Consider the following 22,693-nt stretch of genomic DNA (forward strand, 5'->3'; position numbering starts at 1 on the left):
TTTGGGAAGGAAAAAATTGTGAATTTACAAAAACTTTCCAAAAATGACCAACCCGATCATTACACTTCTCGAGAATCCAGTTTTCCTTCAATTCCTTCATATTCATATGGTATATAGAACCAAATATACATTGAGTAGTGAATATTCCATCTTTTTAGGTCATTGCTAAGTTGATTTGTACAAAATGTCCTAACAAACCAGTACAAAAACTAGAGGACGGCGAGGGGTACGTTGTCTTGCTCATATGACATACTATGTATGTTCTAGCAAAAATGTAAAAGTTTTTGCAAATTATTCAACTAGATACGCCCAACCTACTTCATTCAAAATAAAATAGTTCATTTCGCTTCCTCCCCAACCTCGTGTCTACATTTTTTTACCACTTAGCCTTAGGTGCATATTTATTGTTATGCTTTCTTTTGGATTAACTTCTTGTGTCTGATTTTCCCAACCATTGAGCAAAATAAGAAGTTCCACCTGGTGTTTCTTCTGATCGTTTCCTTTTTGTCAAGTTAGAGTCTGATGGTGCACTATTACCAATTCACTAAAGATGTTTTTCCCCAACCTTTGGTACACCATTTTCCTATTGACTAGGGATTGTTAGGTGGTCCACCATCCTCCTTCGGATGTCCCCAACTCACTAAACGTACTCTTTCCCAACCATCAGTAGACCATTTTCCTTTTGACTGTCTACAGCTCACTGATTTCAATCCTTCCCAACCTTCGGTAGATCATTTTCATTTTGTCGTGATAGGCCCAAAATGTATAGTTGACTGACTTCCTTTTTGCCCTTCTTTACTTTGATCCTCCTTCTTGATATATCTACAAGGAAGAGTGGTTGTATTTCCATCTTCTATAATGTTCCTTGTCTCAAAACCCTTTTTAAAGGGAGTAGCATGGCAAAACAACTAATATTTTAATGTGGGTATTTCGACATAAACATCCATAAAAGTAGAAATCTATTCGCTAGTACGCTGGATACAATTGTATATGTGTTTCACTTCTCCTTTCCCAACAGCCCATGTGCCACATTTTGAGACAGATCGCTGAAATCCTCAACCTATAAAGATCATGGATAAGTCATTAATACAACACTTCAAAGATTGCTTAGCCTAAAGTACATTAGTAAATGAAAGATAACTACACTAATTGAGCAAACTTAGGAGTACCATGTTTTAAATAGCCACGATGCTTTCTTAGGTACTTGCGCATAGTCCTTTGGCCCATAACTTCTCAATCAACAATAACTGCAACGAATTGAGACTACGATAAGCCAGAAAACTGGATGTTTGTTAGGAACTCATAGTCTCTTTAAGATGATATCGATTTACTAAATTCACAGTACCTTGACTAATAGCATAACTAGAAACTCAGCCATCGACTCTTTTTGTTTCTCTTGCCATAGTTCACAAACGTATACAATAACTTTGCCACCGCATCTGGATCAGAGCCATCTAGAACATTTACAAACCAAGAAAAATTACCAAGCTACTCATTACAAAAACTCTCATGAAAAATCTAAAGTAAAGATAAAGGTTCTAAAACAAAATATGCCAAGTTATGTATAAGAAAAAATAATTGAGCGTGTATCACTACATTTACAGCCTAACAAATTGAAGATTATTTGTACATGTCCATTTTTTATGCTTAGGGTCCTATATATTTCTTCAGAAGAAGAATTTCTATCATGATACTAATTCCTGGGAATTTTTATTTCCTACTACAGTACTTCACAACACTCTTTACTGGTACTGAAATTAGTACATCCTTTCCAATATGGCAGAAAACGGCGGCAATATTGGAGGATTTCATGTCTGTGAAGTTCACATGACCTGAAATGAAATACAAAAACAAATTATTAACTAAACAACTGCATTTATAGCACTCTAGAAAGGGCTCAAATAAAACTAAAACCAAAATAAGCAAAAAAAGCATTCAGAAGAAGTTAATAAGCTATGGCCTTCCTAAGAAAATATAGATTTTTTTTATTTTTTTCAGCAATCAATAATGTTTTTATTGACAAAAAGGGTTAAATTCAGTAAGAAGTCATCAAGAGCAATAGTAATGTTTGTAAAGCACCCTCTTGTACATTCAAGTTCCATAATATGTAATCAAGAAACAAAGAGTAAGATGGAAATAGAGAAATAACTTGTACGTACTTGGTTCATACCTGCAAATGAAAACCAACAAAAAGTATTACGGATAATGAATTTGTCTGTTGAACTATTAATTAATATTATGTGCTTTCATCAGCAAAAACAGTTGATATCTATCAGCACATACATAAATTTACCATGTATCTTCTTCTCTAAAAACAACTTATGAACATTAAAACTTTATACTTCCCTAATTTTTGGAATAACTATGATTCAGTGATGTTTACATGTTTTACAAGTTAAGATGAAATTCAAAAATACTTTTAAAAATAATTAAAATAAATTATATATCTCTTATCTTGTTTTGTTTTTCAATCTATGTTCTAATTGATGCACCTTCCGAGTTCAATCTGAAATTTTGTTGGTGTTTCTTAAAAAAATGGAGCAACAAAAAGAATGGATTGAAATGACTTTCAGTAGCTTTCAATATTTTTATTAAGCATTTGGGGAATTAAACAGCCAATATAAAATACATAATCTCAATTATTAAAAATTTTACAAATCCTAAAATATCTTAACAACTAAATAAACCCAACTAACATTCAAAATTTTAATTTATCTAAACTAGACAATTTATTTTTGCAAAGAACTACTATAATAACTAAAAGAAAACTTCAACACTTATTCTTTGGTTTAGTTACTGCAATTCAAAAAATGTACCTCCTGGAATTTCTACTTTAGTAGTTGATGTTGGATTCTTTTCATTGTTTTTGAACTCGCCAAACTTCTTCTTTTTCTTCTTCTTTTGATTTTGTGCTTCAAAATACTTTTCCGTGACATTGTCTTGTGTACTACTTTATTTGAAAGTGCTTTAATATGAACTTTTGTAGGATTTGCAAGGAGAGGTTGTTAGGGTTTTTCTTCCATCACAATATCATATATCACATCGATTTCAAAATATGATTTTATTCTCACAGACAAAATTTGTTAGTTTTCGTCTATGAAAATTTTTCGGGCATTCAAAGAGAGATTTTTGCTTGCCATTTTTTTTGGTTAAACATTGATTTAGAAATGCATGTGCGTTGAAAAAAGTACGGATTGAAATTTGTAGCCTTGATGGGCTAAAATGGATAGCATTGGAGGGTTAAAAAGATAGCCCTTTTGGGTTAAGAAGGTAGCCCTTAGAGGTTAAAAACTCTATGGTTGTTCTTTGGAAGATTTTACAGATACCGTAAGATAGATGAAGCTCTTGATACCACTGTTAGTGTTTTTTTTTAAAACGGGGCGTCAATGGATTGAAATGTCTCTCAATGGATTGAATGACTTTGAGATTTCACTAATTTTATTAAGCATTGGGGGATTTAAAAAGCCAACATAAAATACATAATCTGCATAATTTAAAATTTAAGAATCCTAAAACAACTTCACAATTTATCTTAAACTAGACAATTTATTTTGCTAAAAACTACTGCAGTAACTAAAAGCAAACATCTACAAATTCTCCTTCAAGAAAAAAAAAATGAAATTTTGTTTTATGCTACCAACAATGCCCATTGGTTCCTTTTGTTTCTTTTTTTTTTTTTTCTTCTCTTTAATGTTCCACTTCCATTGTCTTTTTGACTTCCAAAAATACAAGGCATAGTCTTAACTTGTGAAATTCCTTTTACTACCATTGTATTTTTTATCCCATGGGGCATATGATGGGAATTTTCTATTTGATAATGTACTTCAAGTGAAGCGACAGGAAGTGATATAATGGTTATCCTTGGAACACAGGTAATTGTGTTAAGATATATTACCCTCTTGCACTGCTACAATGCATCCAAGAATCAAATAAGAAGACTTCCAAACTATTAAACAACTCTGCATATTCCAAACATACAAGAGATTGCAGAATTTTACCAAAAGACTCAGCTTCTGAAACTTTTCATCGAGTGAACAAATCATGTGTATTAACTTCGACTTTGAAACTCCATCCCTGTTTCTACTGATATATCACACTCGATTCTCGTATCATAATCAACAACTTTCAGAAAGGGCACGTTGGCAGCTGTTATTGGATGAACACCAGAAATGTGCCCACATTTAAAAGCACGAAAATCCACAGATGTAATAAACTAAACATACTAAACCTTGAAGTATTAAAATGAAGGTATAAATAGAGTAAATATATACAGAGGATTCAGATAGTCCCAAACAAACAATCAAAACATGAAGGGATGTATAATCCTAGTGGTTTCACATTTAACAATATGAGCTAGGACTAGGCTATCTACTCACGCAATGGTTGATGTTTTGCTTGGAAGGGTCTTGAAGTTCGGAAGAATCTAAGGGACATACTCTTCATAGTTCAGAAGAATATCGAATGTAGCCTAGACCAAACTCTATCCATGTATCAATCAATGTTGTTCAGTTTATAATTTCCTATTCGGGTTGAAACCCCAATCACAATATACAAACCCCTAGTCTTTTCCAAATTGTTTAGATCTTATTTGTGTTTATTCCCTATTTATTTGTTTAATCTTAATGAAATTTCAACTGTTAGATAAAACCCCTCATTTTTCATATATACATATTTGTTGAAAAATCAATTTGATATCACGTTTGAGTGGTGAAATCAACAGAAGAAAAGTACCATATACCAATCCTTGTGGTTTGACCCCGACCTCCTAAGTTGGGTAATTATTTTGCATATGACCGCTTATTGTCATAAATATGAGACACAGTTGAGCGTTTATCACTTCGGAAGCTGTAGAGTAGCTTTCACGACCCAAAAATGGATGTGATGTCACTTGTGTATTCTCACAAAGACAAGTCGGCCTCGACCTAACAAAACAAAAGAACTAAGGAAACTAAAGAATGATTAACATAAGAGCAGTTTGACAAGACTCAAAAATAGGAGAAGTACAAGATCACGCGGATCCGTGCTTGGAATCTACACAAGTGTGGAAGCAAGGAGTGAGTACCAAAAAACACAACACGCATCAAGCAACCTACTAATCAAAGCAAAAGTAGATAGAAATCAAGTACCCCTTTCATCCCAACCGAACCTCCTCATACTTTAACCTGCATAGAAATCAGTCCAACCTAGTAGTTCTACAATTAATACATAGTTCACAAGGCTCAACAATCATTGTTCAATAATAACAGTTCAACAACCCACAAGTATAAAGTATGTCAATCACAAGTATCAAGTAGATCAATCACAAGTATCAAGTATGTCAATCACAAGTATCAAGTAGATCAAGTACAAGTATCAAATGCATCAAATCATGATAACCAAAACACTTGTCGGAACCATTTCCCATCGGCACAATATTAGTAGCCAGAACCATTTCTCATCGGTTTTATACCATGTCACTAGCCGAAACCATTCCCCTTTCACTTTATATCATATCATTAGCCGGAACCATTTCCCTTTGGCTTTGTATCATATTACTAGCTGGAACCATTTACCTTCGGCTTTATACCATATCGCTTGCCAGAATCATTTCCCTTAGGCATAATCATCACATGTCTCATCACGGTACACAATTAATGCAAATAAGCAATTTTGCACCATAAGGAAGAGACAACAATTCACCCAATTCAAGGCCACAACAATTCCCTCAAGGCTTTTAATCAATCAACAATTTGGGTCCACAACGAGACAATTCACAAAGTACTGTGATCAACACATTGCCTTTTTCATTAATCCCCTTTTTTATTACGATTTAACAAGTGGAACCAATGAACCCAACACCTTATTCTCATTACTCCCCCACACACTCAATGAAGGGAAAATACAAGAATTCTACAAGTTTTACAAGGTTTAGAAATCACTTGCCTCAATTCAATCAAAGTCGATCCAAGTCTTGAGTCTTCCCCTGCTAAACAATATCCAAAGCCTCACAATCTAATTCAATCAATTAATTACAATAATATTTCGGAAATAACAACTCCCAATTTATACATTTTTAAAAATTGGTAAAATAAACTGAAAAAACTCAATTCCAAAATTGAGGTTTGAATCAAACAATCTTTACTTGAAAATGTTATCCAAAGCATTTGGAACTCCTTGGCGAAAACTATTTTGAAAAAGGATTCAAAATTCAGTTAACAATCTCTATTTTACTAAAGAAGTCAAGTTCTTGAAACACCTTGCCATATGTCAATAATAATCTCAAGTTTTGATGTTAAAATCCATAAATAATAAAAGGGAAATGAAGTTATAGGATCACATAGGCTTACCCAAATTATTTAGCACAAAAAATCTCTTCAAAATCACCTCCAAGAGTTTTACAAAGCTCAAAATGGGGAAAAATTGGTAAGATCCTAAAAACGTCAAGCAAAAAGGGTCTATGATGTCACAAAAGCAACTGAGGATTCACAAAAGTGAACCCCTCAAAAATTGGGACCATCGCAAGCAAAAGTGAATAGCCCTTCACAAAAGCGTGGGACTGACCAGGGGGACCCTTGGCGATTGCAAGAAGGTCTTCACTAATGCAACCATCATGATCGTGAAGACCCCTTCGCGAATGTGGGGTCTACAGACACAAGAAAACACTGCCAACTAAAAAATCATCGAAAGGACCTTTGGGATTTGTTTGGAACCCCGCACACACAAACTATATATGCAAAATGACTATACTCGAGGTTAAAGACTCAATGAAACCATCAAACCACGAATGTGAGGTATTCTTGACCCACATAAAAAAAAGTTACAAGAACTAATCATAACGCCTGATAAGCAAGAACAAGCTAGAAACTTCTAAAGTAATCAAGACCTCACTTAGGCTTAAAATAATCCTCCGAATACAATAGCACTCTTGGAATTCTTATTCGAGCATACGAACCCTGAATGTTGATCAAAGTCAATCCAAAGACTAAAATCTTAAAGATTTCCAACTTAGGACCTCAAATTCTCAATAAAAACTACGTATCTAAAACCGACAACTTCTGTAGACCAATTTCCACCCTCCGGGATTGATGGAATAGATGTAATTCTTTTTCGACACTTGAAACTCCAAAAGAAACCGAAAACCACTTTTTAAAAAGTTTAGCATTTCAAAACCCAAAAGCTTTCAAATTCACAACTTCCACTCAAAGTTCGAAACCAACTTTCAAAACACAATCAGAAATGACTCTAGATCGATACTGGGAGGGGTAGAATGATAATATTACAAAATTTTCCAAAAATGACCGCTGGGTCATTACATTATCCACGACTAAAATCATGTTCATCCTCGAACAAAAAGTAAAGGAAAGTATATGAAGCCTAGAAAAATGAGGATATCTGGCAGGCATTTCTTATTATATCTCCCAAGTCGCCTAATCATTTGATTGTAGTTCTCTTTCCATTGGAACGAACATGAGCCTTCACTACTTGAAGCACTTGCACCACTAAAATGAGGTCTTACTTATTTAAAAACTTTACTGGGGACGACTCCTAATCACAAATATCTGACCCTTGCAGAGCGTTCTTTTCCTAAAATCTTACCAACAACATCATTTGGCGAAATTTGAAACTTGTCCATGGTACTTTGGCTCAAAGTTAGCTCATTTTTTTCCTATACACACAAAATCAATGCCACAAATAAACAAGCAGTAATACATTTCTTTTTCTCTACTTTGATAAATTCTATAATGCCATTATTTCTACACCAAAATATTTTCTTTTTTACTTTCAGACATCTGTTGCATCTGTTATTTTTATTTTATGGAAAAGGAAGACATACTGCATCTGTCTGCAGTAACATTCAAATCACATTCGTGGATAAAAAAAATAACGGAAGAAGTTTCTCATGTCAACATAATACTTATCTTAGGATGTTGGTTTTTTTAAGTGAGAATGAATAACTTATCTTAGGATGTTGTTTAGAATGAAATGACTTATTTTGGTTGACATGACTGATGGCTCTTTCCTTTTGAGAAGAGCCTACTGATCTTGTCATTTTGGCTTGGTAAAAAACTAGGAAAGAACATAAATTGACATGGAGAAATATATGTTAATGATATTGAAATCACCTTAGTAAATACATAAAGCTAAAAACTACTTATATGTATGTGCCTATACATTCCATGTACACTTAAGAACATGAGTAGTTACAGGAATGTTTGTGATTGAAAAGAACGCAGAAGCCGAGAAAAGAGATTTTGTGAAGTCTTTTGATTGCAACAGAACAGGTACAGTAATGGCCTGTTAAGGAGGCCTTCAACTAACTAATATCATCTAAAAATAAGCAACTAAAAAGAGAGTTTATAAACATGCCCGCTAACTCCACCCTATCAACTAGAAAACAGCAAACAACTTAATGCTAAATAACTGAACAACGTTACTTTTTTACTAGCTAAAAACTAGGAACCAAATCGACTATTTTGAAGCACTAATCAACACTCTCCCTTGCTTCAAAGCTTTTCATTCCCATCTTTAATCTGAAGTACTCATCTTTTCCAACTGAAAGTGCTTTGGTTAGAATGTCAGCAACTTTCTCATTTGTACCACAATGCTTCAACATAATACTTACACTTGCTACCAGATCTCGGATGCAATAGTACCGAATATCAATATGCTTTGTCCGGTTGTGAAATGCCGGATTTTTCGTCATTGCAATTGTTGCTTTGTTGTCACATAAAATCTTGGTTCCAGCAGCTTGCTCCTGAAATACATCAGCAAGCAATCTCTTTAGCCAAACAGCTTGACAAGATGATGCAGTGACAACAATATATTCTACTTCGGATGACGACAAGGCCACAATTTCTTTCTTCTTTAAACTCAAGATATAACAACTGAACCAAGAGAGAATGCATATGCGGAAGTACTTTTTCTATCATCCAGACAACCTGCCCAATCACTATCAATGAAACCAAACAATCTAAAATCTGATATTTTAGAATACCAAATTCATAAATCATTAGTTCCGGCAACATATCGTAAAATCTGCTTTACTGCCCCAAAATGATGCTTTTTTGGGTTATGCATGAATATGGAAACCGTGTTAATAGGAAATGCTATGTCGGGCCGTGTGTGCGACAAATAATTCAGATCACCGACTATACTTCTAAAGCAATGAGCATCCGTCAAATCTGTACCATCATCATAAATGANTCAATGAAACCAAACAATCTAAAATCTGATATTTTAGAATACCAAATTCATAAATCATTAGTTCCGGCAACATATCGTAAAATCTGCTTTACTGCCCCAAAATGATGCTTTTTTGGGTTATGCATGAATATGGAAACAGTGCTAACAGGAAATGCTATGTCGGGCCGTGTGTGCAACAAATAATTCAGATCACCGACTATACTTCTAAAGCAATGAGCATCCATCAAATCTGTACCATCATCATATATGAGCTTCTCATTTACATTCATAGGTGTATAAGCTATCTTACAACCCAACATGTTAAATCTCCTAAGAAGATCAGTTGCATATTTTCTTTGCGAGACAAAAATACCATCTAAACTTTGGTTAATCTCAAGACCAAGAAAATAGTGCAAAAATCCTAAGTCTGTCATTTCAAAATATTTCGTCATGAAAGACTTAGATTCAGCAATAAGAGATTCACAAAATCCCATATAAATAATATCATCTACATAAAGACACATCACCAAGAAATCAGCTTTACCTCGCATCTTTACATAGAGAGTTGGCTAATTTTTGCTTCAAATCCATTCTCGTGGAGATAAAAGTTGATCTTGCTAAACCATGCTCGCGGGGCTTGCTTTTGCCTATATAGGCCTTTTCAGCCTATACACATTACTTTCTTGTCCGCTCACAACAAAACCTTCAGGTTGAACAACATAAACTACTTCCTCCAAGTCTCCATTTCATAAGGCAGACTTGACATCAAATTTGTAAACTGGCCAAGAGAGTTGAGCAGCAAGAGCTAAGAGAGTTCTCACTGTTTCAAAGCGTGCTACGGGAGAGAATGTTTCATCAAAATCAACTCCTTGCTGTTGTGCATATCCTTTTGCAACAAGTCGAGCTTTGTGCTTCTAAATAGATTCATATGCATTGTACTTTGTGCGATATAGCCATTTCAGGCAAATGACATTCTTACCATCTGGTAAGTTAACCAATTTCCATGTTTCATTCTTTTCGACATCGTTCATCTCTTCAATCATTGCTGCCATCTTGTTTTTCAAAGCCTTCTCCATAATATATAGAATCTAAACAAGAAGAGAAAATTGAAAAGAAGTATATATGTTATTAGAGTATCTCAGATTTGTTTTTTTGTCACTTGTTGATCTTCTTAGTCTTGGCTCTGCTGAAGATTCTTCAACAATTTCAGATGTTACTAGAGACAAATGTTCAGCTACATGTGACTTGGGTGCATCATTAGGAATTAAGGAATTTTTTTATGCTGAAATATTTCTTTCATTCCAAGCCCAATTACCTGTTTCATTGAATCTAACATCCCTGCTTATGATAACTTTGTTACTCATCGGATTATACAACTTATATGCTTTGGATTGAGGACTATAGCCCACAAAAATGCTTTTTTTTCTTTCACATCAAGTTTGCAAGGAGATGGAGAAGTATCCAAAACATATGCTAAACAACCAAAAAAAATTAGATGGCTTAGCCATGGCTTTCTGCCCTTCTAGGTGTCATAAGGGGTTCGATTCATGACTGCCTTTGTTGGTGAGATATTGAGAAGATACATTGTTGTTGCTACTACTTCTGCCCAAAATTTCTTTGGAAGTTCTGCTTCTTCCATCATGCTTCAAGCCATTTCCACCACAATTTGATTCTTTCGTTCGGCCACTCCATTTTGCTCCGGCGTACGTGGTGCTGTCAACTCCTTGTGAATATCATTTTTCGCACAAAAATCATCAAATTCTTTAGAAGTAAATTCACGACCTCTATTTGAACGGAGAGCCTTTAAAGAGCATACACTCTGCTTCTCTACTAATGTCTTGAATTCCTTAAAATTCTCAAAAACTTCAGATTTGAACTTCAAGAAATAAACCCAACTCATTTGGCATAATCATCGGTAAATAACAAAAAATATCGACTTCTCCCTAAGGATTCGATACTCATGGGACTACAAACATCAGTGTCCATAAATTCAAGACAACTTCAATCCCTCCAGGCCTTGCTTACGGGAAATGAGACTTTACTTTGCTTCACTTAGACACACCCTTCGCAGAAATTAAGACCATCAATTTTAGGCAGCCCAACAACTATATTCTTTTGACCCAACAACTTCAGCCCTTTAACAGTCAAATGTCCATACCATAGATTACATAAACTAGTATCACTAGTTTTCACAATTAAAGAACAATTTTTCACACTAGAGACTTCTAAAGGGAACAATTTTTCACACTAGCTTAAGGGCTTTGAGTACTAAGGTATGATAGTCTTCATAAGGGATCCATAGAGTTCCTAAATTCCTCAATTTTGAAGTTAAAAATTCTCAATTGAAGTTAGGGTTTTCTTCTATGTTATGGGTTCCTTTCAATATTGATTTATTGGATTGTTTTATGCAGTATTAAGCATGAATTGAGATAATTCCATTATTTTAAGATGAATCCCCATGAACCCATGCATGCCCCATGTTTTCTATGCTATGATGATAATGCGGGCCTTTAGCCATGAAATAAGAAGTTTTATGAATCTATGCATGTTCTTTATCAAAGTGATGAAAATGATTTAAGATGCTTTGAGAGGAAAGCTTATATGTTGTTGTTGTTGATGTGAAAGAATTTCTCACATAATACTCAATACATGCATGTGAAAGGATTTTCTCACATAAGGATTCTTAAGAGTTGAAAGGTTTTCTTAACTAACTTAGAATAAATTTTAGGAGCTATTCTATAGAAAGTTAACTTGGATTGGTGATTTGAAGTGCCTTCCATGAAATATAAGTCAATTACAGAATTATCACTATTCCTTGGGATTTATGCTTAGCATTAGAGGACATTGAAATGGAAGCTCTCCCGTAGCTTGAGGTCGGATTTCTAGTAGCAATCTTTGTATCCCTTACCTATGTGCAACCATAGGATCATTGTGTTAGATAGACATGATTATCTTAGATAGACAATAGCTAATGGACCCACAAAATCTAGAAGTTAATGTTCTTGCCTTTGCAAGTGAGAACACCCTTTTTCGGTGTGGGGCAGACACCGGATTCCATGTTATATCTCACATGATCTCTAAGTCGGTTAAGGCTAATTACCACACTAAAGATGAACTAATGTTGCTTAAAGAAGTATTTTTCCAAATGTTCAAAAGAGAAGTTTTACTTGCATTTGACCATGACTATTATGATGTTTTCTAACCCTTTTTTTATTGTTTTAACTTGGTCTTTGCATGAACATGAAAAGGTCCTTTTTAGCATGATTCATATCTCTATGCATTGTTATCATACTTGGTACATATTTGTACTAACTCATACTCTTGCCTACATTGTTTTCTCCAATGTAGGGTCCGAAGTTACAGTTTCTCATCCCTGTGGCTAGGAGTCACCTTGATCGCCCTTAGTAGTGGTGAGTCCTCATGTTTAGAGGATAGGAACTTTATCGCTTTCAGTTTTACTTTCAGATATTGTACGTAATGTCAGGGTTACGTCCTGATCACTCTTGATGTAATAGAGGGCTGTTGAGACTATCTAGATTTCCTTTTCATTTTGTAAACTCTTTTAATATGAAATATTATTTTAAATCTCTCGATATTTCTATAATATATGTTACACATGCTTAGTGGATTGTGTAGGGCCTCTTTGGGTCTTATACGCCCTGTTACTCCTAGGGTGTACCTTGGGCCGTGACACATATAAGCAATCAAGTCCAGGAATGTTGCAAACTGTTCACATAAGAACTGCTAGCATTCTAAACAATTCATCCTTTGATGAGTCAAAAGTGTCGACACCATCACTCCACAACTCATTCAACTCCTTTATAAGGGGTTGGAGGTATACATATATGTTATTTCGTGGTGCACGTGGACCTGGAATAATCATTTAGAGGATGAAATTTGGTTGCTTCATATATAACCAAGGAAGAAGGTTGAACGGAATCAAAATCACATGCAAATTATATAACTAGTACTCATTGTCCCAGAAGGATTGAAACCATCACTAACTAGGCCTAATTGGACATTTCGAGGATCACAAGAAAATTTAGGGAAATTTGTATCAAACTTCTTCCATTCCTCACCAACTCTAGGAAGTCGTAGGGTTCCATATTTGTTATCATCCTCTGCATGCCATCTCATATGCTCTACAATCTTAGAACACATGAACAATCTTTGTAATCTTGGTTTTAATGGAAAGTATTGCAACAATTTTGCAGATTTTTTCTTTTGCTTCTTACTTCTGGTATGTGTATGATCTGTATTTCTCTTTTTCTCGGGCTTCCATCGACAAGTCTTACAATACTTATATGTATGGGCATTAATAGAGGCAAACCTAGAATTTTAATACTACGGGTGCACCAATATTATGAGTTGATAAAAGAAATAAAATGTGGTTTATGCTTGAATCGAACCGCGGTTGCATGGGTGATCACGTACGCTACCAACAATACTAACTGTGTTTTATACTTTTTATGAGGGCACTCTTGTTATATTTTAGTTTCTTCTAGTTTTTCAAAATAGATATACTTATAAATACATGATTTTTTTCTGAAGTTAGCAGGTGCACGTGCACCCCCACCTTTACATGTGGGTCCGCCTCCGCATTAACATCATCTTCCCAATAAAACATGCAATCATTTGGACAAGTATTCTATTTTGATATAATCATCAAGACTCAACTTATTGATGGTTTTCTTTGTCTCATAAAAAGAACCACGGATCTTTTCAAATTTAAATGCATCCCTAAGTAGATCTAGGATCATAATCACCCTTGTAACTTCATCCAGACAAACACTTGACGCGATAAAGCTATAACAAAAATTCCAACTTTTAGTACTTGGAGCCTTCATACCATTCTAAACTTCTATCTTTAAGCAACTCAAATAAATCATTCTTATTTAAAGCAGGTGTATCATGTAATGTTTCTTCTTCTTCCACCATTGGTGATGGACCTACGTCAACACCCTCATGCCTTAAGCCCCTGAATGTTTCAATAACCAATAATTCTATTGGATTTTGAACAGGTGGTGTACTAAGAGTGGTCTCTATGTTTCTCGAATTAGGCAAGACATTCATTTCTCCATGCATAACCCAAGTGACAATTCTATGGGGCTTGTTGATAAAATGTCAAAACACTATATTTCTAGTTTTCCACTTTCCGAAACCACATTTAGGACATGGACATCTTCATTTATCTCCTACAGCTCCATTGTTAAATGCAAAATCTAGAAATTGATTCAAATGAAGAAAATACTCCGATGTGTTTCTTGGCATTCCAATCCAAGATTTATCCATTGAAAAATTAGATTAATGTGCAAAAATATCACCTATAATCTTTCATGAGGAACAAAATGAGTGTCTATTAGCATCACTTGATGAGAATAAAAAAAAAATCTAACAGAGAACATAAAATCAAAGAATTCATTAAAAAAAAACTCACACTTGATGCCAAATCCTCCTTGTTAATGATGAGACAGTCTTATAAATGTACAAAATCATATCCAAAACAAGTTCGTAATACCAAAAATCTCAAATCATTATCACCATTGTCATTATTTGATTTATTCTTGGAACGTACCAACTGCTATATGATGTCCAAATTACTACATCGTGTATTTAGTTATTTCTTAAAAATCTCTCAAGAATAATGTCTCTTTACCGAAAGTGATAGGGAGGGGAAAAATTACTTTGAAGGCTCTGAATAACAGAGAACACTACAAAGGGAACGCCATATATTAGACTACACCGATAAAAGGATAGAAAGAATTACATCTGATTTTCAGCCTTCCAAAATAACATTACTATCATGCACGTTTAAAGGAAGCTACTAGAGAATCTAAGCAAACAAAATTTACTTTCTATAACATTCATGTAATAGATGATAAAGATTGTTAAATCCAAGCTCTATTCTACTGTCACTTTAGGACCACCATAAGTAAATTAGATTCCTTTAAAAGCGTTTTCAAGAATAAGATGATAAAGATTGTTAAATAATTTAATTTCCCTACATTTGGAAATCAAGAATAGCTTATGTGACAAAGAATGTAAATAACTAAGATACCTTGCCTAGGAACTCCAATATTCTATAATTTGGGCTTGAAATGATTATGTAAGACTTACCCATCCCGAATGAAACTTGAAAAATTGGTCAATCACAAGAAATCATTTTAAGCTCCAATTGGATAAAAAGAACTCTCAAACAGGATCTATAATGGTAGTGAATTGATCTATAGTACCATTTACAGTATCCCCAAATGGCTAGCGTCAATTATGTAACATTTTCTACAAAAACATTAACTAAAGCAAAGGCTCTAAATATATGAGTATTGAGGTATCCCATCCCTATTCTTATTGCATTAGAGACTAGTCTTGGTTAACAGTTGCAGAACAAAAGAAATTAAAGACAAAATCCAAACTCACACATGCTTGATTCAAGATTTAATGAGCTACTCTATGATGTTTTAAGCTTGTATCATCTTTTGAATTGTTCTTTTCCATGTATGATGACATGTTTACTAATATGACTTGGGATTTAACTTAGCAAAGAGAAAACTTGAGGTGAAGGCTCAATTAGGGTAGTCTCTAGTAGCAACTTTAGTTCTAAACTATGTGCCCCATAGGATTATTTTAAATGACCTAGCTAGTGGATCCACAAATATCATATGAATCATGATGCGAAGTTCTACCTTGACAAGTAGACACTCCTTTCTCGATGTGGGAGTTACATCAAATTCAATGGTATAACTCACACGGTTTATTGCCAGTTAAAGCTAATACCCCACAAAAGTTACTTTCAAAGGTTTTTATGAAGTTTTCCTTATGTTTTAAGATATATTAACCATGTTCATGATTTACGATTGTTCTTTGGAAATGGCTTTCTATGTTTAGCTTGGTCGTGCATATCATGTTTTTGATTACGTCCTCTTATGATCATGTTTTACGTTTTATGTATATCCCTCATAATTGGTACATTCTATGTACTAATGCATGTTTGTGCCTACATTGTTTCACTAATATAGGATCCGACGATCTCCCTTATCCTCCTCGTCGCTAGGTTCTTGATCACTTGAAGTTAGAAGAGTTTGTGAGTCCTCATGTTCCGAGGACCATGTCACTTTTATCTTGCTTTCTTATGTCTTTAGTTTTTCGGATGTTGTACGTGGTGTACGGTTACGTCCCGACCACTTCTTGGCGTATTAGAATGACTTGTTAAGACTACGTTTAGACTTCTACTTTTATGTCAAATTCCTTCATTATATGAGATTCTTTTCCTCTTGTCTATTATGTTGTGTTGCATGTATGTCAATTGGCTTGTGTAGGGCGTCTCGGGGTCTTATACACCATGTCACATCTAGGGTGTACTTTGGGTCATGAAAGTATAGTTCAACTAAGAGGAGAATACATCAAAGGAGATAGAACAAAAGATATGAACAAAAGATATTTCACCTAAATTCTTTTTCACTCACGATCTTCAAATGAAGGGTGAAATAGATGTTCAACAAATTCATTTCAGTGATAATTTAGAAGATATATTCACCAAGGCATTACCAAATTCAACCTTTGAGAAGCTGAGAAATAAGATTGTAATGTGTCATCTTCAAAATATTAAGTGATGTTTTGATCAGGAGGAGTAAATACGCGCTGCACTTTTTTTCCTTAACCAAGGTTTTATCCCACTAGATTTTCTTGGTAAGATTTTTAATAAGGCAGCAAATAATGCGTATTACTACAGTTTCTTTCACTATTATTTTTCTTTTATATGAACATCCATGGAGGAGTGTTGTAAAATGGATGTGCACATTAAGATATTATGTGTTGGAAGATAAATATACACACAATATGTTAAGTGTTGTCTACTAATTAACCATAAGATATACTTGGTGACCAAAGTATATACATGGCAAATAGATATCCATGTATTACACTTGGTGTCCAAGTATATACACATATATATATACCCCTCATTTTGTAGAAAAGAGAGAAGCAGAAAAAGTGAATATAAAAGATTTTACCTACTATTCTCTCATTAATCTTTCTTGTTATCTTAGCATTAATACTTATTTTATAACATATTGATTGTTTTTATAGGGAATATAATTCATTTTGTAATTGTTCAAAGAGAATGAATATACATAATTTAACTCCTTTGAAAATCTACTATTCTTTCCTTTCCAGATAAACATATTTTAAGTGTTGGTCAAAGTCCATATCATTTTAGTGTAAGAAAATATATTATTTGTAGTTCAAATCTACTATATATATATATACTAGTTTTGACGCACGTGTGTTGCACGTGAATATCAAATCATGCATTACATTAATAATAACGTGAATATTATTAAATTAAAATATTATGTAAACAATTATAAAATGAATGATAAAGTATAAGTTCCTATGAATAGTGGATGTAAGCTTTCTTATGAATACTACTAAAAGTTAGTCACTTTTAAAATATTTTAGTTACACATCCTCTAAAATATGCTTTCTTCTCCCTCCCCCCTAGTGCATTAATTTGTTATTATTGTATTGTTGGAATTCTTACTTTTACTATAATATAATATAAATAAATATTGATGTAAAATATAAAAGCTATACTAAATTTGATATTTTTAGTTTGAGTATTATATTAATTATCATTCATGTTAGGGAATGTTTAAATTTCATTGAACTTTGAGATTGTCAACGTCTGAAAATCAAACGTGAGTTTTTAAGAATAGAAGAATAAAAAACATAAAAAAATCATAGTTTAAAAATGTGAAGAAACCCCTTCATATATAGTTAACAAAGGGTAGTATGAGAATGTGCATATTGTTTCTATCATAAAAGTCACAACCATTTGAAAATGTTACAACTCATCGGAAAAGTCAAAACTCTTTGGAAAAGTCGTAACCATTCAATGTGAAATGGTGTCTTCTTTTAATATAATATAATATAACATAAATAAATAAGTAAATATATAAAATATAGATGATATACTAAATTGGATGTTCTAAGAATAAGAACAATGAAAAACTTCAAAAAAAAAATAGTTTAAAAATTTGAGGAAACCCCTCTTTTTATAGCCAAGAAAGGGTAGTGCATAAAAAAATTCTTATTGTTTTAAAAAAAGTGTCACAACCCTTTAGAAAAGTCACAACACTTCAGAAAGGTCACAACTCATCGCAAAAGTCATAACTGTTTGGAAATGTCACAACCTTCAGAAACGTCACAACTCTTCGGAAAAGTCGCAACCCTATAGAAAGTCACAACCCTTCAAAAAGGTCACAACTCTTCAAAAAAGTTGTAACTATTTGGAAATGTCACAACCCTTCAATGTGAAAAGGTGTTTATTGTGCCTTATCAGATAACTCACAATCCTTCAGAAAAGTTACAACTTTTCGGAAATGTCATAACTCATCGAAAAAGTCACAATTCTATCAAAAAGTTATAACCCTTCGGAAAAGTCACTACTCATCAATATTAAAAGGTTTCAGCTTTTATTATGATATAGAACAAATAAATAAATATAATATAAAAATACAACATATTTACTATAATGGGTGTTTTAAGTTTGGGGTATTATAGTAATTTAACATTCAAGTTAGGGAGTTCATACTTTTAAAGTAGTACTAGTTTCACTGCATGTGCGTTGCACGTGTGTATCGTATATATAGTATACAATGTTGTAAAATAGAATTAATATTACTATATTAAAGTTTTTTTTAGTAAATAATTATAATTTAAAGAACATAGGACAAGTGCTTTAAATGATTAATACAAATAGTCATAGAGTTGCTTGTATTTTGAGAACAAAATGACCAGATATCATTGAAACATTTTAAAATACATCCGAAGTTTAAATATGGGGAGAACGTCACATTTCTTTAGTAGTATTATTTTTTGCTTCACTCAATTTTGTAAACAAATCTAACCAATAAAATTTTAAGAAAAATATCAATACAAAATATGTCACCAATAGTCTTTCCTCTTGAGGTTATGAACATAAATGATGGACACCATTTAAGTAAGACTATCATAGAGAGGTGATTCTACAATAAAAAAAAGTACTTATTGTTATAATGAATGATGTTTAAATTGAGGTTTGAGTGTATGTCAAATATTTAGCTTGACCAATTCTTTGTTTTAGTTATACACATATATTTCAGTAGCATAATTTAATTTTAATATATGAACAACATTACCTTTTGGTGAAAAATATTTCATTTCTTTAAGTTTCTACCTTATCTTTGTAGAATTGTGGTGATCTTCTCCTTTTTTCTGCCGCATACATATCATATAGTTGTTGTCTAATGAAAGTATCTAGTATCTTATAGAAGTTGTATCATGATATATAATATTAAACTTTTTAAATAATAAAAATTAATAGATGAATAAAATTTATAGTATTGTTTATAGAATCTTTAATTTGATTTAAGATTATTTTATGATCAATCATTATTTTCTTATCTATTTTTATATAGCTAGCAAGGAGTGTATCTTGTGACATAACATTTTCTCAAATTAAAATGAACCAAAAAAAAAAAACAACAGGAAATTCATACCTAAAAAATTCCATACTCAATGTAAATATTAAAAAGAAAAAATATATGGAACAATACATAGTCAGTGAAGAAGGAAGACGAAAATATATAATCATGCTATATTCACTATAGCGTTTCATTTGATTAAAATCTTTTGCTACCAACACTTTACTTTCTCCGTTCATTTTTACTTACATATCTATTAAAACATAATTCTTGTCATGACTATATTATCATATTATAAGTAAAAGTGAAAATCTATTTTTTAAATAGTGAAATTAACATCAAATTTAATGATTCAATAGACTATATTGATGTCCGTTGTTTTAGCAAAATTAGAAAGAAACTCCTTCATTTGAGGGTAAAAAAAATAATAAAAAAATAAAGAAGAAATATCTTACCCAAATCATGTGACTTTTTTCATATTTGTTTATTATCATTGTCTTTCCCACAACTTTTCGTCATTGTTAACTCATGAAAATCGTAAGAAAAAATATGAGTGGAAATTTATGAATGATTTGCTACAATTTGTTCACCAACTCTTTCTAATGTGGTACCTCGAATTTCGTTGAACTTTGAACTTAATCAACTTATGCAAATAACCCTGAGACTCTTTAAGAAGAACAAGAGTAATTTTTTTTTAAAAAAAACATAGTTTAAAAGTGAGAGGAAGCTCCTCTATTTATAGCTACCAAATAGTAGTATGAATAGGTGCTAATTGTGCCTTATCAGAAAAGTTACAACCTTTAGAAAAAGTCACTGCTCATCGAAAAAGTCACAATTTTTTGCAATAGTCACAACTCATCGGAAAAGGCACAACCCTTTGGAAATGTCACAACCCTTTGAAAAAATCACAACCCCTCAGAAAAGTCACAACTCATCAAAAATGTCAAAACCCGTCAAAAAAGTCACAACCCTTTGGAAAAGTCACAACTCTTTGAAAAAATCACAACTCTTTGATATGAAAGGGTATCTACTTTTAATATAATACAAATAATTAAATTAATAAATAAAATAAATTAAGTATTTTTAATTGGAGGCATTATAGTAATTTAACATTCAATTTAGGAGTTCATGATTTTAAGGTAGTATATATATATATATATATGCGCGCGCGATTGAAAGTAGTTCAAATCACGTTTGGCAAGGCCAGCCCAGCATATCAATCCCTTAGCCAGCAATTCATGGTCTCAATTTAAGTGCAAGAAGTGGTAGACATATCTTAAAGCAAAGAATAAATTGGAGTCAAATTTTGATCCTTTTTGCAGTTATGGCAAGAAAATCTACTATGGGAAAAATTGAATTTACAGATTAACTCCTTTTTTATCCTTTTTGTTGTTGGTCAAAGAGAATTGAATTTACATATCAACACCTACCAGTATAATATATATATATAAGTGCAAGAAGTGGTAGACATATCTCAAAGCAAATCAAAGAATTAGAAAAATAATTCCTAATACCAATGGAGAAGTTCTTCCATATTCACCTAGTGATTCCAATTATTTTGTCATATTTGCTAGTAGTTTTGGGCAATGAAAAATCGTTTTCACCACTTAACTCAAGTTACATCATGGAAGCTAGAAAAAGATTTATGTCTATTGATCCAACTAAGATTCCAGATCCTCCAATGCCATCATATACTTTTGCACTTTACAATCGCGGTTTATTTGAAAAGTCAAAGTTCAAAGACTATGACTCATTACTTGAAAATAGGCTTGCTCGTTCTCAAGCTAGAGCGAAGAATTTGGCTATGATTCTCGAGAACAGTAACATGATTGGTGAGAATGGAGCTCGGACAAGGCCACAAGGAGCACATAAGAGTAAAAGGGACAACGGAAATGTTCCGAAAACAACAAGTCTACAATTCGCAGATGGTGAGTATGTAGCATCTTTTATTCTTGGTACTGATCAACAAACTACAAGGCACTTGCTAATAGACACAGGCAGTGATTTAGTTTGGTGGCAATGTGGGCCATGTGCAGAAAATAAGTGTTATGAACAAAAAACTGAACCTTTATATGATTTATTTAAGTCAAAAACATATCGAAAACTCGATTGTGTTGCAGAAAGTAGAAATTGTGTATTCAAATCCAAGGTTATTGACTGTATTCCGCAAGGTAATACGTGTATCTATGATTACAAATACGGGGATGGATCAAGAACAAGAGGTTGGATTGCAAAAGATGTGATTACTTTTGTTTTAGACCAAAATCAGGTAAGCATTCTTTTTGGATGTGGCAGAGATCAAACGAGTGGATCAGCTTTTAGTCGTGAATTTTCTGGAATTGCTGGCCTCGGACGAAGAGTAAATGTAGGTGGATATTCTTTACAATCGCAATTTAAGGTGGATATAATGGCCTTATGTCTACCGGAGTTTTACTCCACAAAAACATCTACAATTAGCTTCCACACAACACCATTTAAGAAAAAAACATCAGCAAGACTATTACCAAGTTCCAGATTGCCTACATATTATTTCATCAACCTTTTTAAAGTTTTTATTAACAATAAGGAAGTCCCATGGTTCCCATCACTGTCGCGGAATTTTGGAAATGACATGACCGGTAGTTGCTTCGTGGATACAGGAGTAACTGTCACCAGTTTCCCTCAAGATTTTTATACAGTATTCCGTGATACATTCAGAAAGGAAGTAAATATTCCTGTGTATGATGCTCCACTTGGAAATTTTGACACTTGCTATATGGTGGATCCAGGTGTGGTACCAACTTTCCCCGTTGTGAAGATGTACTTCGGTCAACAAAACCCAGAAAATTTGTTGTTACTAGAACAAAAACGAGTCGTGGTTCATGAGAGGGGGCTATTCTGTATGGCTTTTACGAAATGGGACCAACCCCTCGCAATTATAGGAAGTTATCAACTCCAAGGTATAGGATTAACTTTTGATACAGCAACAGAAACTTTGTCTTTTGAATTAGATGCATGTAGTTAATTGATTAACTACAAAATTGCTATATTTTGCAATCTAAAGTTGTACCCAAATCTGCTATTTTTTT

The 22,693-nt window shown here is 33.2% G+C and overlaps 1 protein-coding gene and 1 pseudogene across 1 annotated transcript; one reads left to right on the forward strand and one right to left on the reverse strand.

Annotated features, from left to right (window-relative positions):
- Positions 1 to 533: 533 nt before the first annotated feature.
- On the reverse strand, positions 534 to 5,618 carry LOC125877314 (protein HESO1-like; annotated as a pseudogene).
- Positions 5,619 to 21,249: 15,631 nt separating this feature from the next.
- LOC125877315 (aspartic proteinase nepenthesin-1-like) lies at positions 21,250 to 22,629 on the forward strand. The gene has a single exon (XM_049558646.1). The coding sequence runs from the start codon at positions 21,250 to 21,252 to the stop codon at positions 22,627 to 22,629; it is 1,380 nt and encodes a 459-aa protein (XP_049414603.1).
- Positions 22,630 to 22,693: the final 64 nt, after the last annotated feature.

The sequence above is a fragment of the Solanum stenotomum genome, chromosome 9 (assembly GCF_019186545.1).
Source record: "Solanum stenotomum isolate F172 chromosome 9, ASM1918654v1, whole genome shotgun sequence".
Lineage (NCBI taxonomy): Eukaryota > Viridiplantae > Streptophyta > Magnoliopsida > Solanales > Solanaceae > Solanum > Solanum stenotomum.

Excerpts from the sequence above, each read along its gene's own strand:
- LOC125877315 (XM_049558646.1), top strand. The coding sequence starts at position 21,250 with ATGGAAGCTAGAAAAAGATTTATGTCTATTGATCCAACTAAGATTCCA.